Source organism: Haliaeetus leucocephalus, unplaced genomic scaffold (assembly GCF_000737465.1).
Source record: "Haliaeetus leucocephalus isolate CR32 unplaced genomic scaffold, Haliaeetus_leucocephalus-4.0 Scaffold556, whole genome shotgun sequence".
Taxonomy (NCBI): domain Eukaryota; kingdom Metazoa; phylum Chordata; class Aves; order Accipitriformes; family Accipitridae; genus Haliaeetus; species Haliaeetus leucocephalus.
Window position 1 is genome coordinate 5,431,823 of NW_010972992.1, and position 27,925 is coordinate 5,459,747.

At 45.5% G+C, this 27,925-nt stretch overlaps 1 protein-coding gene across 1 annotated transcript in view; it reads left to right on the forward strand.

Annotated features, from left to right (window-relative positions):
* Nucleotides 1-27,925, forward strand: part of SAMD11 (sterile alpha motif domain containing 11) — a 120,935-nt gene that overhangs the window by 39,594 nt on the left and 53,416 nt on the right. The window contains exons 3-4 of the mRNA XM_010577533.1: nucleotides 4,909-4,959; nucleotides 26,093-26,217. Coding sequence (XP_010575835.1) covers nucleotides 4,909-4,959; nucleotides 26,093-26,217 — 176 coding nt within the window. The remainder of the gene's footprint in view (nucleotides 1-4,908; nucleotides 4,960-26,092; nucleotides 26,218-27,925) is intronic.

Here is a 27,925-nt window from a genome sequence, read left to right on the forward strand (position 1 = left end):
TCCATGGTGGAGAATAACCCAGATGCCCCAAGTCCAAGTCTCAGTCTTGCTGTAATCTTCAGGCCATTCTTCCAGCCATCATGTATGAGGTTTCCTGGAGGAGCCTACCCCTGTTCATTGCCTGCACAAGCTGCTTAATGTTGACTGCCTGAAAATAGCATGACATGGATATAGGGAGACCGTGGAAGCTGAGACGGTGATACGTGCGAAGAGCAGGGAGGAGAGAGGAGCTAGCTCTGACCATCCAACCAAGCAGCCTGCTTAATAATGGCACCTGCAAATACACCTTCCCAAACTGCTTACCCGCAGAATTGTGATTTGTGTTGCACAGGCCTCACTGTGTGCCTAAGTGCTCTGTGTTTCCATGCAAGATGGTGGTACCTAGGGCCTGACCCAGGGCACGCTGAATTCCCAGTGACCGTGGTGGTGTTGGGCTGTGCCAGTTGAACAGAAGTCCTTAATTCACCCTTTCACCAACACCGTCCCTTCAGTGCAGTCTTCTAAACCAGAGGATGTGGGGAAACCTTGTCAGTACTTTTCTCTTCTCTGTGGCCTTGCCTGTGCTAGAAAATTGAAAGGTACAGACAAACTCCATCCAAAGGAAGTGTCGGTCTTATAATTAAATGGGAGTAGAAAGGGACAGTTGTGGGTAAGAGATGGGGCTGTGACGGGTTCTCCTTCTGGCAGTAATGACCTGCTCCTGTAGCTGGATGCTGCCCAGTATCTCCACACTTACATGGCATGTGTATCGGTTACTGCAGCGTGCACCTGGGACGGTGGAGCGAGCCGAAGGGAGCAGCAGAAAGCAAGTTGGCCGCAGCGCGGAAGCTCAGCTGCAGAATGAGGTTGTTCCTGCCCCTGGAGTGACAAGACGTTAGGGGGATGACTGACTCACTCTCTTGGCCTCTTCCATGGTTGCCACTCTGGTGTTGAAAACTTGCAGGGACCACTAGGGTAAAAAAGAAATGACAGGGAAGGAAAGAAACAACTTAAAAATTAAAAACTATCCCAGCTGCTCTCCATTATTTTGCCAGCTCTGTCACTTTCTTTTCTGGGCTGGATTCTCATTCCAGTACAGGCTCCAGAGATGCCTTGAATAGCCTCAGTCCTTCCTGTTGGGTTTTTTTTTTTTGGTTCACATACATATATAAGCAATTTTATTCTTTGCACAAACCAAACCCTGACATTCTCGTCCCTCCTTGCTGAAGTGCCTGATGCAGCAGTTTGTTAATTCCCCCAGCTTGCATACCCCTCAGACTGCTCTCCCCTCTTCCGAAGCTGTGCAGGGAGCCTGTCTCTTTCTGTTGCTGTGGGCCCCATCTGGTCATTTTTACTGAACACTTTCTAACTGTGTCTGAGACCTTGGGTGGGTGAGGAGGTGGGAGAGACAGTAGCAGCTGTAGTACCTTTGCTTGCCTGGCTATGGTTTTTATTTTTCCCCCCTCCTTTTCTGTTATTAATTTGTAAAAGACTGGCTGCTGCTCGCCACTCTTTATACAACCCAAGGACAGGCTTGTGTAGCTGATAGTTTGCAAATTATTAGTAATTTGATTTCAATTGGATGAATAACCCATTAAAGCAAGACGTATATTAGCCTCAGAAATCTAATTGGTGATAACGGCATAGAGATGTGGAATGAGTGCTTGGTTCTGCTCCCTATCCCCCCCCCCCCCCGCAAAAGAAGATAATTAGAACTTAATTTCATTCTCACCTATTCATTTGTCTAAATATGGGTGTTTAATTATCCATCTCGGCAGATAGATGTTTCTGCCTCTGTGTGGATCTGAGCTGTTCCTTTGGTATGAGGTTTTCCCTCCCCCTAACTTATAACTCTCTGATGCAGCGTTCTTACACTTTGAAGTTTAGCTGTGCTAAGTCTCATTATGAGACATGCCTTCGCCTGACGCTCAGGATCCCTATCTGCAGTCTGCCCATGTCAGTAGCTGCAACAGACCAGAAGTTACATTTTATGGAAGGCTGAGAGTTTACCTTAGAGACTGAACCCCAAGTAGAGAGCCAGGAGGCCAGGCAAGCTCCTGCTCTGATGTCAGTTCCCTTTGCTGCCTGAACAGATCATTTCACCCTCCGGCCTTGTGCCCCCTTTGGCAGTGCCACGGCTGGGAGGTACCTGCCTACCTGCTTCCTTGGCATTTGGGTGGGATGTGCATCTTCCCGTTACGGTACAGGTTGTGCAGTCCCAGGACCTGAGTCAGAGAGCTGGAAGTGATAACAGTTCCCGGTGCTGATGGGAGCTTTTGAATGAGGTATATTAGCCGCATGGGTAAAAGGAACGTTGCAGCCCTGCTTTGAGAGTCCAGTATGAAAAAACCACTTTTTATCTGCCAGGTAGTGTTATAATAGATGGATGTGTACTGCATATGGTGAGCTCCAGAGCTGAGCATCTATGGAAAGGAGAGGCACGTAGTTAGCTGAATTTTAGGGTGAGACAGAATTGGTGGTGTGGCAGAATGGGATGCTCTGTTGCTGCGCATCTTTGTGTGCCAGCCACACAGGCTCTGTGAGAGCCGTATGGCACATGCACGGGGGTGTAATGGGAGCACATATGTAGTCCAAAGCTGACTATGGCCCCCTGTTAGGCTCTGAACACTGCTTGGAGGAAATGCACGTTGCCTTCGGAGGCCCAATAGGGCAGGTTACCTTAAACACAGGTTTTCTGAATTGAAATTTTTTCATTAGGAAAAGGATCGCGGCATTTTTAATCAGACAAACATGGTGTTTAATCTACATATAGCTCAGGGCCAAACCCTTTTGGTTTTTTTGAGGGCACTGAAGAACGTTTTATGGACAGAGAAACAGGAGAAGAACAAGGTTCTTTTTCAGACTTGCAGTTTGATTTCCAGCTGGTGCCACAGAGTTCATTACTGTGCAGTGTTTGGAGCTCTCCCTGCTTCCACTGTGCGGCTGCCAGGATCTGATTTGCACGGTGTAAGGTGCTGAGCTGGAATTAAAGGGGTTTATGAAGGTTTTGTGTATGTAGGAAATCTAGTATTCTGGGGAGTAGTGCGAAATCAGGCTTAACACCCTTCACCAATTCCACTCTCCTGTGAGCAGGCCAGACCTGTCTGGGCCTGTTAGGGCCATAAGGGCTTTGGCTGGCTTGAATTTGCTTCGAACTTTGGATTCAGATCCGCTTACCTGGAAAGTCCAAATGTGTCCGAGAGTTTGACCAAACTTCGGTTCATGGAAATTTTACTCGATACCCCAGTTTGGCCTGTCCTTTCCAGTAAGTTTGCAAACAGTGTCTGAATTTTCGCTTTGAAGAACCAACTGTTATTGCTATAAGCTCAGTAACTGGGAAGTGCCTATTCCCTTTCTATTTGCAAATAAAATGTTGGGAAGATGGAAAGCTGGGATAGGTTTTCTAAACTGTTACATATGAGGAAGAAGAAGAATAGGAAAAACTAGGTATATGTGGGAGAACTACTAAGTACAATTCTGAGCATAGCTTTATTGGTGGAAGTTAATATCTACTAAAACCTAACCATCCCCTGAAAGAACTACTCGCCCCTAAAAGAACTACTCAGAGAGCAACCAGACTCCCTTTCTGAGCCAGACTTGCAGGAAGAGCACAAAAGGTATGCTATCGCATTAGTAAAACTTGCAGCAGCGTCATGTCTTGGATGTGAAATTATTTCCGTGCTAAGAGTTGTTTTCAGTTGATTTCTGAACTAGGCTGAAGCAGGGGCATCCATTCAGGAAACCACTTAAACAGACACTCAAACCTGAGTTAAGTCCCATTGACTTCACTGGTCATGCTTAAGTGTTTTCTGGCCCAATTCAAAGCACATTCAGATTGGAAGAAAGGCTCTCTTTTACTTCAGCAGGTTTTAGATTAGGCTTCTTCTGCAGTCAGATGGTCTTCAGCGGCACGCTGTTGCTTTTTCTAGTGGAGGACACAGGCAGGAGTGCTGTAGGGATACACAAAATGCACAAAAGTGCCTTTGGCCTCTGCTGCTTGTGATAGTTGCAGCCACTTCTGTTTAATGCTTTTGGGGACCTATATCTGCAGGAGCTGATTGATACGCACAGCCAGGAACCAGCATGTTCACTGGCAGATGCTGAGAGATGTGGGAGTGGGTTTGTGCAAGGATATGGGCTTGCTTGCCAGTTTGGTCTCAAATGGCTGGGGTTCTCATCAATCATGTTGACGTGGAGAAACAGTGGTGGTCACAGACCTCCTCTGGGTGGCGGGGGAGATCAGTGCTCCCTGGTATCGAGTGGAGACACCAGGTCACAGAAGGTCAAGCATCTGCCTTAGCCCTCTGGGTTGGTGTAGATGCTGTCTAGTAGCTAGGGGAAAAAAAAAGGCAACGAAAAACCAACCCCGTTGGCTGCTCTGTCTTAATTTAGGTTATTGTTAATCTAGAATCCACTATTCCTGCTTGTCAGCAGGCAGAGTGACAGAATATGTGAATTAATTTCTGAGGTGGGAAATTGCTAATAATTTATTTACAGCTTGGGGCGGGCGTGGAGGAGGGAATACAGTACAGACATATTTGCGTTTTCTTCATAAAATGTCAATGCTTAGCTCTTTCGGCTTTCTCTGAACGTGACCCATTACTTGAGACAACATCCTGCAGTCCCTACACCTATTAGGGAGACTGCATGCGGCAAGGAGATGTTCTCTCACCGCTGTACAGCTCACCTGCAGGGCTCTTATTTACAGCAGTAAGTCCTGCTGTGGACACTCAGGACTGCCATGTGCGTGCAGTGTGGCTCGTCACAGCACCCCACAGCTCAGAAGGTGGCAGTCGTTGTGGTTGAAAGCTAGGGAGAGGGAGTTTGAGAGGACCACGGGTGGGTTGTCATGATGCAGCAGATCTTTTAGGTGGCAAGAGATGCAGTGTTCAGCATGTGCCATTGACCTCTCTGTTTGTTTGTTAACAGGATACACACCCACTGGGATTTAAACATCTCCTTCCGAGAGACCTCTTGCAGGTACCATTTTGGGGCACCCTCTTTGTATGGTAGGCTAAGAGTTTATGATATGTTACTGGCGTATGGATGCTGTTAGATGTAAATGAACATTTCTAACTGTCAGTGCTGTGGGTTTTTTTTCTTCCTCCTTTGTTCCTCTTTCTCCCCTTACCACATATCCTTTCTTTTGTTTTTATTTTGGGGAAAGTTGTTTGTGGGGGGAAACAGTCTCATTTTTATGTTGGAAGAGGGAATGGATTAGACTTGTAAAGAAAGCCCATTATTGGTTTTGGTATGTTTACTCTGGTGCCTTTTTGGAAGAATGGAACGTTGGGGTGGCCCAGGTCTGTTTCCTGACATGAGAGACATGGGAGTCTGCATCTCATTTGCAAAAGTGATCCTTTGCACAAAAGGCTAATTGAAGGCCAAACTGACTGATGCTCCTGGATTGCTCAGAAGTTGCAGTGTTGTGCTGAGACAACTTAAAGAAGTGCTACCTTAAGAGGTGGGCCTGTGAGTGCAAATGACAAGAATCACTGGATGACAGATGCTTTAGATAATACCATACCGCTGAGACAGCCTGGTCCTGCAAAAACTTAGGCATGTAGGAGTCCGACTGCAGTGTCGAAGTATGAACTATTGGAGCCAATAGGACTCTGCATTTTGCAATGTGAAGTACGAACGGGTTGAGCTATGGCTGCAAAAGTGCAATGTGAGAGTATTTACAAGTCAGCTTGGGAAAAAGTTGACATTAAAAAAATGACAGGTGTTTTACAAAGCATAAATAAAAGAAGTGACATAGAAGTCTGAATTGTGAGAAGAGAAGGATTGCCGAACCAGTCTGATATATTGCTTTTAAAGTCTGGTTTCCTGTAGTAACAGATACGCTAAGAAGGTGGAAATTCATAAATTGAAGATACCCAGTTACAAACATGAATATTTCTTTGTGACCTCTGGGTCAGTTGATACCATGAGCATAGTGCATTTTCTTTATGTGTTGCTAGTAGTCATAAACTTTTCTAATCCTTTAAAAATATAGCTGCAGAAATTTGCCTCTGCACTAGAAAAAGAAAACTGGAATTTTGAAATTTCTCTTTTGTACTGAACTGCCACATCGGAGTGAAATAGTTGAGCCTGGCAGGTACCGCTTGTTTTCTAGAACAAGAAAAATTAATCTGTGCAGCTGTGAAACTTCTTGGAGAACGTAGAACAGAAGGAGGTAGATGGGGTACAGAACAGTCCAGAATTTGGTTCTGTATGTGTTTCATACATATGTGGATACTGTAGAAATCAGGATCTGGTCCATTGGATCTGCTTGCTTTGCAGTCCACTAATAACTTTTTTGTTTCGCTAAAAGTAGTTTCTGATGCTTTGCGTAAACTTCCTGTTCAGTTAGAGATTTAAAAACAGTAGGAAAATAGTATTATTGCTACCACCACCACCACTACTACTACTATTAGTTGTGGAAGTGCCCACTGCACGCTAGACACCTCACAAACATTTAAGAAATTATTCATACTCTGTAGAGATCAGGTTGTCTAGACCTATGAGTATTGCGGCTGATGTGGGCATTTCTGTTATATCTGCAAGTCTCAGAATGTTTCGCAAATGTAGGCATCAGTGACAGGAGCAGAGAGTATTAGAAATTACTTCCATCTCCATCACATGCCCTTCAAATGCAGCGCTAACAAGTTTTGCCCCTGTTCTGTGTGCTCCCCCCCAAAAAATGTGGCAAAAGAGTGAAAGTGGGCAGCGGAGAAGTGAAGGACAAATAGTCCCTGTCATTTTAACCCATTCACACATACCCACTGCCTCTCTCCCCCAACATGAGGACAATTTGGACTGTTCTGTTGGCAACATTGGTGTGTGAAGGTTATAGCCTAAACCGTGCACCTGGAGAGACAAGTCCATCTATATTTAATTGAGTACTGGAGTATGAATTAAGTCTTGGCACCCCCATGAGGCAGTGGGAAGTGAAGGGTGGGAAATCTGTACTGATTCATACTCCATTAGGGAACAAGTGAGGGCAGAGGTATTCATTGGTATTTAAGTAAGCACAGACTTTGGCTGTGAAGCATAAACCCCCATAATTCCTAAAATTTACAATGTTAAGAGTACGAAACCCCACCCTGATCAGTAAGCTTCTGGAAGCCAGTCTAGAAGGCACATCTCACCCAGCACTCCTATAAAAAACAGCTGAAGTTTTTTCTATGGCAGCCTTTAGAATAAAATCCCTGGTTTGTCGCTATAAGGTTTTGGGACTCTAAAATACAAAAGAATGGATTCCTTCCAGGCAGACCTTTTCATGATAAATTTCAGCCTAGAGCAGAGTTTTATGGCTCAGTTATAAACTCCTAAAAGGCAGAGGTTTGTAATGGAAGTGCTGACACAAGCCTTAATTAATAGCCATGTGAACAACGATTCTGCACAATGGCAACTAAGGGTGCAAACCCCTTTGGCAATTAGAATCCCTGTCTTAAAAAAAAAATAATTCTGAACTTGCAATGCATAGAGTAAAATAATGGTCTGATTTTTATGTCAACGAGTACACTTCTTGGGCTTCCTCAGCTTAACTGTTTGTTCCCTTTGGTTTAGCTCTCTCCTGGCAGAAACATGGTAGTTCCTCTTGGGAACAGAAGTTTTGCTTTTGCAGATTAAATGGTTAGTCCAGCTATCAAAAATTGTGCCCATCCAGCTAGTTCAGAAGAAACCAACGCGTGTTATGCTATGTGGCAAAGAAAGTAATTTGTGTGGTTATGTGTCAGTACAGAGAAAGGTTGTATGTATTTAAGTGACCAAAATTGCCACAAGGTTCTGTAAAAGATCTGGCATATCTAAAATACCTCATGGGGTGGCAAAAAGGTTTAGCTGACCTTTCTTCTCAGTGACCTGCATAATTCGGCACACGGGAGTTACACAGGTCATCCTAAACCCATGCCAGGAAATCGTTACGATGCACCACACCTGCATGAATGCACACAGTCACCATGCTACTTCAAATCAAGCAGGTCTGAGAACTGCCATCTTAATTTACCTGCCTCTTTGTCATAAGTTTGTCTTTGATCTTCCTTTCCAAGTTGTCAGAGGGTACCTGGATTCACTGGATTGAGCTACCTTAGAACTGCTGTCTGCATTGCCCTGGATAAAAAGACATTTAATTGGGTACAAATCATTGTATATGCAAAGAACCAAAAGTTCAAGATAGGGGAATTGTCCTGAAAGGGGAGATTAGGATCTCTCCTTGTCTTGCCAGGTGCTTTGCTCCCTTCCCTTGTAAGCTTTGAAGTTAATACAGGTTTGAGGTTTTGTTTACAGCTAGTCTGCCTTTAAAATTGCCTTTTTAAGGTAGAATTCCCTTGCACGGACATATTGTTCCTGGAATAATTTGCTGAAATGTGTTGAAGTTGTTCAGTAAGTGATGTACTTCTCCTTTTATTTCAAGACAAGCCTGTCAAATTTTGGAATAGTAAACACAAGGTTAAAGCCTGGTCTCGGCCACAAGATACCTAGACTCTGCTCCCACTGATTTCAGCGTGGGTCACAGTTGCTCAGCACCACAGGCAGGATTACCTTTCTGAGGTCGAGGCATCTCATGAAAATAAATTGTGGAATAAAAAGGAGTTCCAGAGAGGAAAAGGATTTTCCTTCTATTTGTTGCCACTTGATGTCTTGAGGGAACTGCAGGGAGGTGAGTGAGAAATAGATAAGAGGTCATGCATGTTAATACCATGCAGTGATGCAGCTCAGGGTGGAATAAACATTTTGCCCACCTTCAAATTTCAAGACACTGTCAGTGCAATTAAGCCATGCCTGTTTCCAAGGAAGTCGAGTTGTTTACTGTTGCCGTTGTTAAAGACTGCTTGACTGGTAGGAAGGAAGATGGTGTGTAATTTGGTTAAAGCTGCATACAAAGACAAGGAGCATAGCAGAGAATTGAGCTAGGCATCTTGATGTTCAGCCGCGTGTTTTAGCTTTTGGCTGCATGGTAAGCAAACTCCGAAAGAATATCCGAGGCAGCATTTCTGTCTTCAGTGTCCTGCGCTGGTGCAGGCATAAAACAGTGACAAAGGAGAGAGGCAGGAGCATGCAAGAGAGTCTCTTCATTGCCATATGAACAAAAACCCACTTGAGGAGACACTCCAAGCTTACTGGGCCTGCCAGGGGATAATTTTTATCCAGGTATATGCCACATGAAGGCTGCATAAGAAGAGGGAAGAAAAACAAAGACATCCTTTCCCCAGAGCAAATAAAATGCATTTAACAACCACCATTTAAACAAAGATTACAGTGGTGTGTAACCAGCCTTTCTGGATGGGCATGAACCATATTAGAATGTATTTTAGACAGACAGACATTTGGCCAAGAGCCTGTGTATCCGTGTGCATGTGTACGTGAATGTTTAAATCTGACGATAACATACTTAGTGGGCCTTTCCGCATTGATTTAACCCTGGCATACACCCTTAACTCAGCCAGAACTGAGTTTAAGCAGCAGTGCTTAAACTGGATCCTTACATGTACGTGTTTCGTCTATGTGGTACAGCTGCACACTTTTTAGAAAACTGTATTTAAGGAGGAATGAAACAGGTTAGTCAGTAAGGAAGAGGACATTGAACGAATCAGGCCAAGTGGAAGAAGCAGATGAAAAATACATGGGAAGTGGGACAGGAGAAGCGAACTGAAGGGAAATTCACAGATTTAGCTCATTCCTTTGGAAAGATACACAGGGAGAGAAAAGGAAAGCAGGAGAGGAGAATTGAAAAGTAGATAGTTCTGAACGTGTCAAGGCTGATCCTGACTCAGCAGAAAGTATTGCTGTGTGATGCAAGTAACGTTATCAAGTGCCAGAGGATCCTGCTGCTCTGCCCTTTAAGGATTGATATAGGATGGCTTCTGGGCTGTCTATTTATTTATTTATTTATTTATTTATTTATTTTTCCTAGTAAGATTTGCCTTTTAATCTGGGAGACTTGAAGTAGGTACTAAAAGGTCACAAGAAGTTTTTAGCAGCTGGAAGCTAGATGTGACCCCTTAATACCCTGCAGTCTTTAGCATCTGCTGCTAAAAGAGCTGGTATTTGTCAGATAAGCGCCTTTAAGTTACAGCAGAAAAATCAGACAGTGGCAGAGGGACAAGAGTGCCTTCAAATGGAGACCTGCCTTCACCCTTCCATGTCAGTCACTGATTTCTGCCTCGACACCAACGGACAGCAGGGCTGAAGCAGTAGCCCCAGTCGAAAAAGCTGAGAGTAAGCTGAACTAAACAGAATGAGTCAGATTTTGCCTATCTGATTTAAGTCAGGGCAGAGAAGGCTGATGAGATACCAACTGTATGTAGACTTGCAGAGCTGTTTCCGTAACTTATGATGACTTTGGAGGACAACGGTGAAGCTGACTCTTGACTGTATGCTTTAGAAAGCTTAGAAAGATCCCAGTGAAATACCACAGAATATATTAACCATGACTTCTGGATTGGTATGGGGAGGACCCTTACTTAACATGAGGCTGAATTCGGCCCTTCCAGATTATTTCTGCTGTGGCTTTGGGACATAGACTGCATAAGGAAATGTTTTAATCCTTATCTTGGTGGACTATACAAAGAGCTCTCACCTTTCTAAATGTTAAAGCTGTGAACCAGGACGTGCTTCCTGAAGGCAAAGCCAGTAAATACAAGGAAGCTGTTGGCTAATGCCGCTGCTGTTGGCAGTCAAGGCATGGCTATGTGGAGACAATATGTTGGAAGGAAAAGACTTTCCAGATGGGTGAACTCAGTTTGTTCATCAAACAGTGACATACCTGTTTGATTTTAGACAATAGTTGCCCAACAAGTAAATGGATGTATTCTTTTGTTGAACTTGAAGAAGAAAAGTAAAGTAAATCCACACCAAATCCACATAGTTAGTAGACATTAACAAGAACGTTCTGAGTCAGAATGAAGAGCATTTCGGAAGGTTCAGCCAAGGAGCTAAGCTTCCAGTTCTGTAGAAAAAAATATGGGCAACCTTTGCTTTGCTTGTGCGCCATCACTCACAAAGCATCCATGTGAAGTTTGGAAGTGTGGATATCGAGATAAAATGGTTGGAGCTGCTGTTCCATCAGATGCTTTTTGGAGACTTCAAATGGCAACAGGACAGACTTCTGGCTCTGTGCTATAGAGTATATGGTTTCCTTTTATTTTTTGGATCTAAACCCCCCAAAAGACTGGTACTGGCAGGAAACAAAGTTGTTCTTGACATCATCTTGCTGGAAGGCACTGATGAAATTTAGTTCTAGAAGTTGCGTGTATTCCTGAGCTCCACAGAGGCTGCTGGCAGGATGTTCCCCAAGGCCCATGTGAGTGGGTGAATTAGACTTGGGATTTTCATGGAGTCATGTAGAGCAGGGTTACCTGAGTAGCTTTTGCTTCTCCCTTTCCTGTAGGGATAAGGCCAGACAGGGCCTTATCTGTGGCCTTGTTTGTGCAGATTCTGGAACGAACATACTCGTAGGGAAGAACGGATGAACAGGGAGGAGAAAATTAGTACCTATTGGTTTGCTGAAAACTATTATTTAATCTGAAATAATTATTTTATGGTTATTTCATTAGCAGTACTTTTTGCTCTTGTATTCATTCCCAGGAAGCTTCATTTGGCTATAGGGACGGGTTAGGGAAAGGAGACTATTTATGTACTAGCAGAGATTCAGAGGAATGGTAAAGGTGAGTAGGTAGCTGATAAACTAGTTTTAGCTTTCGTTTTAAAGATAGAAGAATACAATTATATTTCAAATAAGGTAGATGAGAAAAGCTGTTAGATCTATCTACAAGAGAGAGAGAATGTTTATACAAGAGTAATGTTCTTCATATTTATCCCCAGTGTGTTGTCATCTCCAGTTTATCTATGATGGGTGGGGGGGTATAATGGAACTTTTCTAGGGCAACTGAAAGGATTCTGGATAAACCGAGCATGTGAAGGCATCTTAAGACCTTGGTATATTGTTGAGACATACATAAGCTTGGTTACAGCTTTGGGGAAGCATTCTTGATATATTTCAGCTGCATACAGCAATCGAAAAGCGAATCATATCCTTCTGCTTTTAGATTGTATGTTGGATCAAAATTTCAAGGGCATGTTTCTGGAATAGAAGGTTTTCTGACCTCCCTCTTCACACCCTACTGTGAAATTGAAAGGATTCAAATGTAAGTTGGATATGTGAGTGATTCCTGTAGATCATCAGTTCCCACTGTTCATTGTCTAAACTTATACCATATCACCCATTTAAAATCGCTCATCTGAGTATTTTAATATTTCATCAGTTCAAAGCAGGCAGCTTAATGAATTGAGAAAATGAGGAGAATTTGGGATATTCAGAAAGACCTTATATCCATTAGGCACACCAGCTGCGTGTCAGCGACACATTCTTTTTATTGGCTGAGCAAAACATTTCTATTTGTCTGTTACTGAGGAACATTGGAACGCAGCATCTAGACAAGTCCAAGACTTCAGGGAACGCTCTACATGTCAGCCGGACAGGCCCATTGATTTTGGTGCAAGTCAGACGTGCCAGAAAACCTGTCAGGAGAAAAATCAGGACCTCCAGGCTGCCTGGTGCTGCAGGCAGAGGAATTGTTTGGCCCTTCCCTGCACTTGCATGCATGCATCAGGAGCAGCTGCTTGGCTTAGAGCGTGAGGCTGGGTGTGACTTGGATTCTGACAAGTAACAGAGTTTGAGAAGTATTTTTTAAGGGACCAGTTTGGAGATCCAGCATGGGAGACCTAGGAACTTGGGGAAATTCGGGGTAAGCAGGGATGATTAAGTTGGTGTTAATGAGAAAATGGGGAACTTAAAGAAGGGTTTATAAATCTGCATGAGCACACGCTAAGCTCCTGGGAAACGATGGAAAGGAAAACAAAGAGACGCTGAAGCTCTAGGATGAAGGAGGGATCCAATGTGAGCTGCAGGAATCCGTGAAGCAGGGAGTCCTGGAGGTTGATTCACAAGGTCTGTATAGCGAGGAGGCAGGGGAAGAGCAGAATGGAGGCAGTTTTAGGTATTCATGAAACGCACCTGACTCACAATAAGGGAGTGTGACAAGTATGTGACACCCCGCCCTCCAATGGCATTTCTGCTTGCCATGGTTGCCTTCATTATTCTCTTAGTGAAATTTTTTTTATTAGTGGCCAAGGTGAGCTGCAGCCTGTGCTCGGGGAGGGAGTGATCAATAGCATGGGCTTGATGGATGTTCAGAGGAAAAAAGTACAGACACTTGTAGTGGTTGTGGCAGATGAGCCAGTGAAGATGGACCATTATGGAAAATCCTTCTGAACTCTGGTAAATTTGTGTTGGGTTGCTGCCCACCAAGCGTGTGCGTAGAAGGTAGAAGTCAAAGATGTTTTCAAGGGACCAGTCATGTGCGTACTTGGATGCATATCTGCACTAAGAAAAAATGGCAGGCGGGAAAAAAGAGTCTGTAACTAACCTTCAAGTCTGTAACTAACCTTCAGGCTTCTTGCCAGCTTGGAGTACTGGGTTCCGTGTCCTTATGAGAGAAAAATAGCACAAGATCCTCATGTTTCCTGCCTCAGAAGAGAGCCGGGGGCAGTAAGGCTGGCAGAAAGAGCAGCAGACTGCAATGAACAGCAATGCAAGCATCGTAGGGGGATGGTGCTTCCCAGGAGCTGCACCTTGCCAATGATGAAGGTCTTGCACAGTGCTTACACCATGCTTTTGTAATGCCTATACTTTGTACAACTCTGGGTGAGGTGTCTCATCTGGAAGGCTGGTGTATCCTGCTGGTGATTCAGGAGTAGTAAAGTGACTGACTGTGTTTAGGGTTTTCCCTACCTTGTTTGGATTCAGGCTCTCATTATTTCTAATGCTTTGTGCCCTTCTCCTTTTCTCAGAAGTCACCGTGCTCCGTTATCCTGCTGCACAGTAAGCTTTTTGGCTCCAAGATTACAACTGTGGTGGAAATGCAGGATTCAAGATGCGTTAGGCCCGTCTGATAGTTTTTCAAACTCAGAAGCCCTGTCTGCATTACTGCAGGCAGGAGGGGAAATCTGAGGCTAAAATGTCTAGCATGGGCATGCCCGTTGCCAAATGCTTTTGTGGTACCTTAGTGGATGGGCGCATGTCAAAAGCAACTATCAGAATAAGGTGCCAATAATGATAGACTGGGTTTGCACTTCATCTCAGTGCTCTATCTCTTCCCCATCTCCAGTCCAGCATCAATGTGGTATAGTTCCATCTTATTTTTATTTATGTGCTTGCAGAGAACCGAATGACAAAGCAGGATTACAATAAAAACATCTTTATACTTATTTCCACCTAATTTTGGAGTTGCCAGCTCTACTGATCATTTTTATGAACTGTCATGAGCATTAATGAAATTTTATGAGCATTTTGCTTGGGACATTGCAGGATGATTTTTTCAAGATAAGTCTGTAGGGAGGATTAGGGCTGTATTGCCCATGGTTGGGGTTGGGATTTTCAGGCCTCTCAGCTCCCCCCAGTTGGTAAAACTTGTTTACCCTTCCCTCTTTCTTATTTTCCCTTCCCTCGCCTTTCCCCTTTCATTCCCTTTTTGCCTGTGTCTGATGGGTGACATCTTATTAGAAGGTGGAAATACCCAGAGGCAGAAGTGGGGTGCTGGTAAATTGTTGTCTGTCAAGGTCTATCAGGACTGATATCTAAGAAGGAGAGAGAGCGACTGAGAGTTTTTTTTTTTAATCAACGATGAAGTTTTAAAAGGCAACCTAAAGACTGAGCAATAAAAATATAACCAAGAAGGCCAGGGAATGAGAGGCAGCTGTGCCCTGAGCTTTGCCTGCTGAAAATCATGCTTGTCTTCTGTCTAGATTGCAAAATTCTCATGGGGTACAGCTTCCTCCTGTGGCAGTGGAGGTAGGTGGGAGGCTTTCCATTAGCTTCAGCAGGCCCCAAGCTGGATTCCTGAATAACAGGGCCAGTTTGCACTTGGTTGAGCATGTGAAAGTGCTGCTGAACACGTTGCTGGCTACAAACGTCGTTCGCCAGGTAGATGCGGGGTCTGGGTTTTTGCAGCAAATAGACAAGTTGGAGATGAGCTCGGGAAATAAGGAGAGGGAGCCAGAAAATGCATCACAAGGTAGCTTGCCTCCCAGCAGTTTGCCACATTGCAATTCATGAAGTGGCAGGTCAGAGGAGCTGAGGCTTCCCAGCTTAGGCCAGAGAGGTCCTGGAGTGCGAGAAGTGGGATGAGAAGAGGCAGTAAGGCACAGAGAGGTCTGGAGGAAGGAGGCAGCCCCTCCGCTCCTCAGAGATGCACATACATATGCTGGCTTGCATCCAGCTTCTTTGCCTGGGGCTTATCTGCCTATCTCTGATGGAAAAGTGACACAGCCTGTCAGCGGGTCATGCTGCCTATTGTTTAACAGTGAAACAAACTCTGCTGCTCCCCCTTACACCCCCCTCCCCGTCCCCATCCACTTCTTTATTAGTCACCTGATCAGAGCCTTCAAATCCTTGACCCAAATCCTCCTGTGCCCAGCTTTAGGTCTTATCCTGCTCTGGCTGTTCTGTCCACTGTCGACCTGAGAGGAAAGGTATTGGCTGTGTGCTGTGTGATTAGGGAGATGGTGGTGGATGTTTTGAGCTGTGTGCAAGGTGATAAGCAGGAGCGAGGGAGGAGGGGAAGAGCCCTTGATAGGTCTGAGCTGCGAGCTTTCCCTGATCCGCATCCCTTCCCTGTTTCTGCTGACTCAGTGACCCTAGTTTTACTGCCTGGGAGTGTCAGAGGCAGCGACCTTGCCTGTCTGCTCAAGGGCCTCTGGTACTCAAAGGCCATGCCAGGGCAAACCAAGACATGCTGAGGAGAAAGTTATTTTTGCAGAATTTCTTATCCCAAGACGACTCTCAGCTCTGCCAGACTGGAAGATGGTTAATCCTGCAGTGATTTGGTGCTGCGTGTGTGGCAGGGAGTCAGAGTGGTCATCTTGTGAAACGTGCTTCTTTCCATCTGCGTAGGAAGGTTTACATACTAGTAAGGAAGAAGCTGAGAGGATTCATCACCTCTTGGGAATAAACAGATTATTTTACCCCCAGAGCACTCGAATCAGTGTGGTCGGGGTTCTGAGATGGAGGGTCTCTGCTTGCTTCCTGGTGGGCAGAGACACAGGTCACACATTTTTTTCACTCTGAGCTGCCACTATTAGCTGGGAGTACGATAGGGTGATTTTCTGACAGGTTCTGTGCAGGAGGTCAGACGAGGTAGATATAACTGTCCCTTCTGGGGCTTAAAATCAATGAATCTGTGATTAAATGGCCCACAGAGGCTGGACAGTGCAGGTTAAGGGAAAAGTAGTGAGATTGGTGGCATTTTATGTGGGAGCTGCGGTCAGGTATTTCTCTTTGGGCAGCACAATGACCAGCAATCCCCAGGTCATGTCTGTCTTTCTAGGTCCTTTTAACGAGCCCCAGATTTACCTGTGCATAGCAGGGAGACAGAAGGTGGATTTTTTTTCAAGGGCTGGGCTGGAGTGCATATTTTTCTTTGGAAATTGGTTATTAATTTTGTTTTGGGTTTTAAAAAAAGCTAACTAAAAAATATGAGAGCCTTTGAGTGGCTATTTTACACCAGTCCTGACATTACATAGTTGTGCTGTTACATAAGGTTGTTTCTCAGAGCTATAATGATGCAACAGTATTTATAGACCAATCTGGGTTTTCCTTTTAATGGCTTCCATAAAAAGCTCATTATTCCCTTCATACAGTCACTGACTGATTTACATGCTTGTCCTGTCCCTGGGCGTATGCTCCAGTTTGGGTAGCCCTGAGCGACACACTCACACTGTCTGCTTGTTGCTAAATGACTCTGACAACAGTCTGGCTGTGACACTGGTCTGATCCTTACACCACAAACTTGTCTTTTGGGGAGATGGTGAGGAGAGGGGAGAGGAGGTCAGCAGAGAAGAAAAAAAAAAATCCCTTGGGTTTCTGCAGGTTCTGGCAATATTGTCATCTCCTTGGAGCCGCAAAGCCTCTGTCATTGCTGGCGTTTCAACCTGGTCAGGCAAGGGACTTGGCCTGGCTAGAGTGGGTGCATATGGTATGTAGAAGAAAGTCACTGCAGAGTAAGGAGAGTCTGCGAATCTGTTACCTGAGCCAGGGGTACCATTGAAATACACTCTTGAACTGGACTTGCGTCCAGTCAGGCTGAGAATAAGGAGGAAGAAGAAACCCCACGTGTGTTCCTCAGAGTGACATAGGAGGGTTTGTGTGGAGGACGCGTGGGCGCACACCTGCACCAATTTCCACTTCCCCTGGCTTAATCAATGTCCTTGCGTCTTTTCCCCTGCAAGCCCTGACATTCCTCCTTTTGCATATTGGATTTTTTTTTTTCTTTATTGTAGGGAGGGGCAGAGGGTCGGGACAGTTTTATGGCAACTGTATTGATCAGTAAAATTTAATATAATCCCTGCACTTACTGTGTGATCGTTAAGGGGATGGAGAGCCAGTGAAACATATTTAAAAAGAAATATTTTTCGGTTTTATTTCCTCCCATGCTACTTTTCTGAGTCTCTCTTCTCTTCCAAACCTGGCATCCATCTCCTACTTTGCATCCCTTCAAAGACAGTCATGCATTTTTGACCGGGTTTTCCCAGTTTGCCTTTGATTTGATCAAGTATTAGGAAAAGACTTTCCCAGCCTGGTCCGGTGCTGAATTCATTCACCATTTCCTCAGTTAACTGTCTTGCAGTTTCTAGATCTATGCAATTTTGTGTCTACTGAGAATATCACTCCCTCTTTTTTATCTCAGATATATCTGGAACTCTTATTGCTGAAGTACCAGATTGCCTCTTGGTGTCTAATGCCTCCCACTCACACAGTGCCCCTGTGCATCCCCATGTGTGTGGAGAACAGCAGCACAAAGTGGTTAACTGACATGCCAGCAAAGTCTGGGCAGGAAACTGGAGCAGAAAAATGACAGCTTGAGTTTTTTAACTTGTGCTAAATATCCTAACCACTGGAGCAGCCTTCTTTGGGTACTGCAGAGTGGTACTGCGCTGCAGGTGAAATACCTCCTCTGCAGAGTGACCTGCACTTTTTTATGCCTGATACCGAGCACTGAAAGGTTACCGTATGTGATCTTGCAGCTCAGAGCAAGGGCAGAGCAAACCCTGTCTGCCAGCAGGATGGACAATCTCTAAGAGGCGCAGAGGGCTCATTCTGGCTCACCCTGTGAGGAGGATGGGGCATGGCATTTGTGCTGAGGTTACTGTTACTATTGCCTCCTTATTTTGGAGAGGTCTGCAGCCAACAGGGAGGCAGCCGCTACTGAAAATTATTTAAATTTTGACCAAATTTTCTCCACCCGCTCTCCCTCCCCCTCTTTGCAATCACTCTTTGCAGTCACTTTGAGCAGCGTGTTGCGAAAATCACCAGACCCTGCGGGCGCCTGGCTGCCTCTGCTAGATGCAGAGACTCTGACACTGATTTATATTTTGGTTAATTGTCTCCATCCATTAGTCTCCTCATCCTTCTCCTTGTTAAAGATGCAGTTGCTGCTAATGTCTGTAAATGAAACACATTTAAAAGGCATTGCTCCCAGTCTGAATCCGGCTTGGGTTAACAATCACTGGAAGCTGCCACCTCCCCAGGATCTCGAGGGTGGTGTGTCTCCATTCAGGTGCCCTCCAGGGGCTGGGCAGCCCAGGCATTTGTCAGCACCTCTCTGCTTACCCTCACTCAAGGGGCCAAAAGCCGAAGGGGCCAAGAGACTGAGGTGTCTGCCCCATTGTCTACTCCTCTCTGTAAGTCACTGGCTCCAGAACCAGGCTGGGAAGATGGCTTTCAGCAGATGTAAGGGACTAGTTTGCTGGGGCATTTGAGATTGAGGAGAGGTGACTGGAGTGAGGGTCCAAATGCTGGTCAGCAGGAGGACCAGCGGACAGGACAGGACCAGAAGGGGTCTTGGAGAAATAGCTGCTGGCTTCAAACACTGCCAGTCGGAGGGTTATGGTGCAGATGTTGCTCAAAAAAAGATTATTGTTCCCAGAAGTCAGTCATACAGGATGGCTGCATGTCTGGTTACCACAGCCTCCCTAAAAGGGCTTGCTCCTAATTCCTTTATACGTCCCCAGGGATGGCCGCAGTTAGCAAATCTGACGGTTCAGTGGCAGTCCCTATGATGGACTTCTCCTTCCTTGAGCACAGGTTGTAGCTCATTAGCTAGACTAGATGACGTTGCTCATGCAATGTGTGCCAGAGATGATAGTACTGCTGGTTTAGCTGTTGTCCTGCAGGCGCTTCTCCGCGGACTCCACAGATGAGTCAATGGATTACTGTGGCATCTTGTCCCAAACAGACACCTTCTGTCTGGGTGACGTTTCCACCAGTTGTTGATGTGGCTGTCTCTCCCCTTGAGTGCCTTTTCCTGTAAGCAACGCAGCTATCAAATGACCACTGGTGGACCATTATAGTGCCATTACAGAAAGTCTCATCAGAACAGCCAGCTTTGGGGGAGACAGAGGACCAGTTAGTTCCATTAAACATAGACAGTGCAGCAATCAAAGCATTCGTAGAGAACATTAGCAACGTTTTTTTTTCCTCCAGTGGTAATTTTTGCAGCCATTAGTTATTAGTATGTCTCATTGCTGCTTTGCAGAGCAGGCTCCTTATATCAGAGCATTGGGATGTGACAGGGAATTTAAGACTCAGCTCTGATATGCATCTGAGCTGCACAGTTATCCGTGTTGTCCTGACTATACTCCCAGAGTCCTGCACCAATGTTCATTGGGTTTGGGTATGAGGTTTTAGGATGAGAAAGACTTTTTTTGTTGTTTCCCAGACCGAACGTGGAACCTGCAGCATATGCCTCCTATGCTGTGCTCCCCTGCAGTTTTCTTGTGTTGCCAGTGTAACAGGTCAAGTGTACAGTGTTTTCAGAAATACCCTGCAAGGTCAGGTGGCCATTTTGTTAGAGAGCAGCTTGCATTTCATATTACATCCAGGTAAAGGAGCCATTTGGACATGGCCTTTAAAGCTTTGTGGTTGCTGCTTGCAGCATGCGTGGCCTGAGTTGTGGTGCACTAGTGAGCTGCTCGGTTGCCTGTGGCTCAGGCACAACCCTTATCACAGCTTTCCTGCATTCCTGGTAAATGGATCTGTTGCTCCTGTGCCCTCTCTTCATTAGGATTTGAAAATTGCCCAAGCCATAATAAAATCCAGCCACTTCTCCGACTGTTGCTTTTGGCAGCAAGACAGAGCCTAGTGGCAGAATGGGAATTCTGTTGGATGGAAAGCAGCTTGTGAAAGCCTAGGACATTCTTTTCGGTGGATAAATGGGCAAGGAAGAGGCAGGATAGATATATGGCATGTTTGGTGGGATGGTTACTTCTCTGATGCTACGTGGAGCACAGTAATAAACAGGCACTTACACATCACCACTGCCGGCTTTACTCCTTGTTAAAGCGTGTTCCTTTTGAGGCCAGGTTCATTACAAGGTCTGTGCCACTTGCAGCTCTTCTCAAAGCTGCAGAGTTGGCCTTGAGGGACGTCTACAGCGCTGTTAGGTAGCTGCTACCTTTCCTTTATTTCTTAGTAGGAGGAACATCTTTGTGAAGATGGGATCTCACTTCTTTGTCAGCAGTCATCACACGCTTCTTTGCCGTCTCATACAGTCTCATCTTTTTTTAACATTTTATTCCTCTCCACAGCTGCTAAGTATGATGTCGCAAAAACAGGACGATGGATTCAAATGAATCCATCAACAGCAACGAGCAACAGCACATCAGCTGTAATTGAAAGCAACAACAGGAATTTATCTTTACTAGACATGTTTAGATTCGCTGTTCAGATAGAGGACAGGGCAAATTTTAGCGTTCTGGTCGGAGGTTAAATGTGTATTGGATTTAAAGTTTGGACTCAAAACTCTTGTAGCGCTGTAAGTTCTTTCGTAAAACTTTGCCCGCCAAAATAGCAGAAATACCAGAAAAACACATCTTGTGATCGGAGCTTCGATCATCCTGAGCCAGGTATCAGAAGAAAGGTCTTATGAGACTGTCAGTTAACACTGAGTCAATTCCCAGTCTGAAAGCAAATCTGGATGTGGCCAACCGGCCACGTGCCCTCTGGAATCCCTGACAGTAAGTACTCAGCTTTCTACCCTTCGTTTTACTGCAAGAGCAAAACTTGCTGCTCTGAGATGGAAGCGCCCAGACAGTCATGCCTCAGAACATGTTCCCCTGCTGCTTGGAAACATACCTGTATTACTGCGGGTCCCCAAACCATTAATTACCAAACCCCATGCAAACTGGATGTTGCCATGGCAACCTGCAGGCCTACAGAAGGCTATTTGTCTCCTCCTTGACCTTTCAGGAGATCTGTATCTTGCTCAAGCCCCCTTCTCTAATCCGGTTTTTAAAATATAATATTATGCTACTGAAAGGGATCAGACCTTTAATCTGATTGTGCGTGCATGTGTCAGTGCATGTATGGGGGAGCGCCTGCATTAACAGGCACCCAGCAGCGGCTCGGAGACAAGACAAAGGAAAAGCGGAGTGTGACTCTGCCCTGCTGGGGCTGCAAGTGAGCACCTGGGTGGAATTATTGGCTTCAGCACACAGATGGGGGAATCCTCTCCATGGGAAGGACCGTCCCCTTAGCGTGGGCTCCTTCCCACCGAGGTCAGGCAAGAACTGTGCTTTTGCTGATGAGGAATTTTGCAGAGGGAATGCCGTCACAGCCATTTCGGTTTCCCTCCCAGTGAGCCTCCGTCCCTGCCTTCAGCTGCATTAGTCCCTGTGCCAGACCAAGCAGCCGAGTTTTACGTGTTACTACATGTATGTTGGTATCCCCAAAGTGCGTGTTCTGGATCTTGACCTGAGGTCCTGCAAGCTGGATATTCTTTTCCCAGTTGTATTCCCTCCAAGGGAGGGATCTTTAATCCTGCATTGGCTCTGCCTGCTGGAGCCCTGAGCCCGTGAATTTGTTGCCTGTTCTGTATATGACAGGATCACCGTGAGCAAGTTAGGTGCTGTGTAAACCCGGAGGAACAAATAGCCTTTTCCCCAAGAGACTTGCTGTCTTTTGAAAACACTGTCCTGTATTGCGAGCAAGTTGAACACACAGAGAATACCCTGTAACCTGGGCTGAGAGAGGGGGTCGTTTCTGCGCTGTGCCACTTGTTCAGGTCGCCCTTTGCACTGCTCGGCTCCGTGCATCGAGAGCCGGCCGCCCAGCCGTGTCTGCGAGATGGGCTTTGGTGGGTGCTGGGCCGGGCCTTTTTGTACAGAACGTGGGCACAAAAGTCCGGAGCCGACAGGAGCGAGGAATGAGGGATGAGACTGAGGAATCGGGGACCGGTTAGTCATAAGGGAATTGAAACACAGGGCGGAGGGCCAGCATTGCCGCCTGGCAGTGCCGGGACTGCCCGGCACAGGTGTGGGCACTAACCCGGCACAGGTGTGGGCATGAACCCAACACAGGTGCTCCCCATTCCGCAGAGCTGCCGGCATTTGCTGGGCAACTGGGCCGCTCTGCTGAGGGGAGAACGTTGTGCAGTGCACCGTTTGCCTTTGGAAGGAGGTAAGTGGTTTGTTGAGTTTTTTGGATAGCTGTTTTCTGTGGAGAAACGTGCTAGGATTTTTATGGCAAATGGACGACGCAGGGTTGAGGTAGATGTTTGCCTGCTTTGTGTTGTAGGGCTGGTGTTCCCCTTAGGGCTGGGGGCTAGGGCCTGGGCAGGACTGAGTTGCGAAGGAGTTTGGCCGGGCTGGAGTTGTAACTCATGTTTTGCAACTCCTCGGTATATGGACCAAGCAGATCTCCCAAAGCCTGGGGTATTCCGCTGTCTTTTGTCCTCCTGCTGGGCCAACCACCAGGAGACAACGTGATTTCAGGGTTGGGAGCGCAGTTGCAGTGCGCAGTCCAAAGTAGTGAGTGTGCAAAAGCAGGTAATTTCTGAAAATGGCTGGTAGCTGGGCAGAGCCCTCCTTCCTGGCTAAAGCACCGAGTAGACTGGTGGAGTACCTGAAGAACTGAGACTTGCTTAAAAGTTGAACTTTCACTACCTTTGTTAAAATGACATCGGGATGAAAGCAGTTAGTGGGACTTTGCTCCGTGGAGGTTCAGGAGGGTCTCTCGTAAAAAATTAGGTTTGTTTAGCATCTCATGCGGTCACGAGTGAGGTGAATTTGGCAGAGTTGTCAGCTGCAGAGCTAAAGCTGGTGTTTTATTCTGTTGATCCAACATGGTGGTAGAAAGTCCTCTGTGGTCTAAGCAGAGCCTTACACAAGTACATCCCTTACTAGAAAGTCCACATAATTACTGGAGTGTGGAGCTGTGTTTGCTGGGACCAGCTTGGCCTACAGTATTTAAAAAAAAAAATGCTTAATGTCTTCACCTACACAGAAAGATATCTCAGTTTTTCGTAAGAAGCTCTGGTTACCATTCACTCTCTTTTCTCGTACTAACACTGAGCCCCAGCTATAAGCTACCTCCCGTTGTGCCAGGCGTAGAACAAGCCAGAACAGAAAGGCAGTCTCTGCTTCAAACCTCCCATGCTCTAAGACAAAAGGAACAACTCTTGGGGACAGTTTGATCTGTTAAAAGCTGTCTCAGCCTGTTTGCCTTATCTCCAGTCTTTCTTCCCTTTCCTCCCAGTGTCACCTCTGTGTTCAGTTTGCCTTCTGCAAAGGTATTCTAGCAAAGTCATGTTTTCTTGGGATCCTGCCTAATTGTGTGAGTAGACTGAGTTGAATTCAAAGCCTGTAGAGTGTACCTATCAGCCCTGTGGTATCTGCTCACGTGTGGAGTTATGACTTGCTAACGCACCATTGCGTACCATGATGATTTTAATTTTAAGGCCACGGAAAATCTCCTAAAAACACAAGATTGTTGGGGAAGAAAAAAAAAAATCCCTTCTAGTGTGGTAATGTTTCCTTTCATGTAGATCTCCTGGTTTTAGTTTTCGGTGGCTATATTGCAGTGTTCTGCACTCTGTGTTTTGGAGAATCAAGTCATGTTAAGGAGTTGCTGTGCTCTTTTCCAGAAGGAGAGGCAGTTGCATTTTAGTGGTGGATAAAACAATTCCTTCTCGTGGCTCTCTTAACGTGTTTACATATCAGAGGTGCTTGGGGCTCGATTGGGATGCAAGACACTCTGCAAATGCAAAGATGTAATTATCCCATTTTTCTCTTCCTACTCCCTGCCTTTCTCCCTCTGCACTTCTGGCTCATCTCCTCCGCCCTTTCCTGAGCATTGTGCTGATGGCAGCGTTTATCTGCATTTGTCCTCTGTCCCTGACATCCAGTTATTGATTGGCATGATTAAAAAGAACTGATAATCACTTCACATTAATCCCATAAATGACTTAAGACACCAAAATATTTGCATAATGCATCTTAAAGGTGGCAGCTAAAAGAGGATAAGACCCAAAACTGCTTGGCACAGGAGAAATGGGCTTCCCACTCACCTGTGGGCTTGCTTAAGTAATTAGCCTTCTGCTTGCATAAGGAGGAATCTGAACTGGTTTAGCGGAGGAAGATGCAATGGGCGCTCAAAGGCTTTGAGATCCGAGCATCCCATCTCATTGCCGAGATTGGGGATGGGGGGAGCGCGCGGGGGGAGCAGCAGGGAACATGACAGCGGCTGCTGAAATGAGAGTCTGTTTTTGTCTGCTACATCTTGTGAAAATCTGGAGCCAGACACCCGCTGAAAGTACCTCTGTCTAAAGACTTTCTGTCATAAACTTATCTGATTAGCAGAGAGCTAGACGACGGATTAGCCCCTGCTTCTGCACTAGGGATGGGCTCTCTGGAGCATTTGAGCAGATCTGCTCCTGTTGCTGGTGCTGATAGCCTGTAGGTGGGGGTGCAGCAGGTGGGGAGGAGGTAAGGGGGGATAAGAGGGGGATATTTAAAGGAAGATCCTTGCTAGGTAATTCTGCAGATAATGCACCCTCCGTGTTGTCCTGCTGGTCCCAGGTGAGGACACTCTCCTCTGCACCAGTGAGTTGGTGGTCATGTGCTGTGTGTCACAGCAGCACAGAGTGGGTGCACTTGTCATGTGAGTAGAGGTTGGGAGGGAGCTGTGGATGCGGGAGGGAGGGCAATATTTCTAATATGTATAATTTTTTGTAAGTGTCTCTGGTTCTTCTGGCTGTCATCTTCCATTTAGAAAGAGGGGAGGAAGAAAAATAGCCACATTTAGCCTGGGGCAAGCACCTTGTGCTAGAAGGATGAGGGATTTAACATATACTGCAAACAAACAAAAGGGAGACGTTCCAGCATTTCCATTTAGTATCATGTATACTTTTTAGCTTGTTCTTCCTCTTCAGTGTTTGCGTATCATTTATTCAGAAATATTTTGCAAGTGGATAGCGGTTTGCAAGCAAAAGCACTTGCCAGCTGAACCGCAGTGTCTGCTACAGTGAACGTCTTTTTGCGTTCTCCCTCTCCGTAGAAGGAGGGGAGAAGAAAAAGACTAAACTAGCCTATTTAGCAGCAATCCGGTGCAAGGATAACAGGCAAAATAATGCTGAACTGCTCTAATGCATTCTCTTTTCCCAGAAGGAAGAGAGCATTGTTTCAGGATCTGCTAGAGTGAAGAGTTGAAAATTAGTTTTGTAAATAAATCTGTACCCTCCGCTCTGAGTAATGCCAGTGTCCGGGTTTGTGGTGGGTTTCTCTCTAAAAAGAAAAACTACTATTCAAGTAAATAAAGTAGTCTTGTGTTCCAACAATGATGGAATGGAAAAACTTACTTTTTTTAAGAATAGAAGGGTGGCAACTGATAGAAAACTATCAGTTATTTCAGTTCAAGTTTCCTATTAATTCTGGAATAGATCTGCCAATTCCTACACTTTCAGTTTTTCCATCTGAGATGTAAGTTCTGGCCCACGCAAGTTATATCTGGCAAAACTGAAATCAGGAGCGCTGGCAGCTGCAGAGTCCTTTATGGGAAATGAGAGTGCTGTTTGGGAAGTGCTTTGCACTTAGTCTCCACTCCCCAAAACTAGAGGAGGTTACCTAGGAACCTGATAGGTAGGAGGGGGAGAACCTTTCTTGAAATACAGCTATGTCAGGGGCAAACAAAAGAATCTTGCGTGCGCACACACATACACTCATACACACAAAAATCAATTATGTGGTGGCAAATAGGATTTCCTTAACTTGGTGCTTTTCTGCTCTGTTGCAGCCGTGATAACGACCTTTCCACTATCATCTCCAACCTGCATCAGAGCCGTCAGCTCGTTATGCCAGAGACCCAGAGCCGCTGTGAATTCAAGAGAAACAGCATTGACGTTGGCTTAGGAGCAGCAGGTAAGTGGCTGCAGCAGGTCCTGCTGGTTTGGGTTTGTTGACTTCCCTCCTCTCTCTTTCACTCCCTCATTTGTTCCTTTTTTCAGCAGCTGTTCTTTCTGTGGCTGTTTGTGTTACGCTTTGGAGTGAGCTATATGAAGGCTTTTAATATTCTGGCTAAAGATTAACATGGAAAAGATTTCATGGAGATGTTAAAGTCCTTTTGAGATCTCAGCCCTGTGTTATTCTCAAATCCAGCAGTCTGTGTTAAACTACTGGCAAAGGAGCTTGCGCTAGCAAAGAAGTGAAATGTCCCCAGGGTTACTGTCAAGTGAAGCAGAAAGGCCTTGCAGAGAGCATGGTTTGATTTGTAATTTCATTAATCAGAGGTTCCCCGTGCTGCCTCTGCGCCTGCCAACTCCTTTGTGAGCATGATTGTTTGGTTTTGTAGTACAATCTGGGTTTTGGGGGGAAGTTCACCTGGTTTCAACTTAACATAGTGAAACCAGAAATGCTCCTCGTGGATCCCGCACCATGCCTCCCTGGATGTCAGTAAGGGAGCTATGGGCAAGGATGCTTTGGTGGTAGATATGCATCAGTCGGCAAGCGAGGCACTGGTAATAGCCTAGAGATCTGCTTGTTGTTGGCAGAATCTACAATTTACTTTTGATTATAAATAAAAGTTGAGGAAAAACTGGGAGTTATGCTGGTTTTTATACTGAGCGATCCCTGTCCTTCCAAATCAGAATTGGATCTCTCTGTGTATGTTAATGTAGGCCTTTCCTGAAAATCTGTGTGTTTGTGGCTTTGTTTGTATTTTCTTGTAAGTCATTCTGTTGACTATGTAACTTAACCCTGGATCTGAAGGGAACATCACATCTGATACGCTTTGGGAATGTCTTTGGAGAATATTCAGTAACATGACAGGGACCTGGTCTGCCTTTTGCATGAGGCTTGACCCCTTTCCAGAAAGGTTCCTCCTGCCTGCAGTGAAATTTGTACTGGTGTGACTACTTTTGCAGTAGAGTGTTCAGTCCCATATATGTGTTGTGCTGAACTGGGGGATCTGTGGTACGTCTGTGAAGCAGCCTTGGGCAGCTCCCAGTCTTTGCTTTCACAGCTGAATCTCCGTATTCTCTTCATTAACTGATCTCCGCAGCCCCTTTTCCTACACAGCTCGAAGAGCCAAACTGGCCAGAGAGGTGTTTTTCTGTGTGACCTTGCTTGAGTCTATATGTCTCAGCTGACCCTGTATGTTAAAATGGGTTTGAATGTTGTTTGCTTTACAGAGAAACTGCTGGGCTTGGTCAGTGTTGCTGAAATTCTTTGAGATCCATAGCATTCCAGAAATGTAAAGGCTGCTTTTCATTCCCATCAGCGTTAAGCAGTAGAAAAGATTGGATGTAGAAGTCCTCATTCTTATTTGTTAGAATTTATGTTTGAGGTTCTCTGGTTAGCTTCTTAACTGTAAGAAACACTAAGAAATATAAATTGTAGGCACTGCACACATGTTGTAGCAGTGAGGACAGCAGTGCTTGGCTAGGACCTCAGTGAAAGTCTAAGCAATGAAAAAGGAGGTGGCTCATTCACACCCGAGGTCACCAAGCAAGTGACAGAGCTTTTCGGGACATGATAGATTTGATGTGTCTAACGAGTTGACCAGCAAAAGAGTACGTGGGGGGATGGTGGGGAGATTAGGTAACTAAAGGAGAGGGGCCATTGTCACATC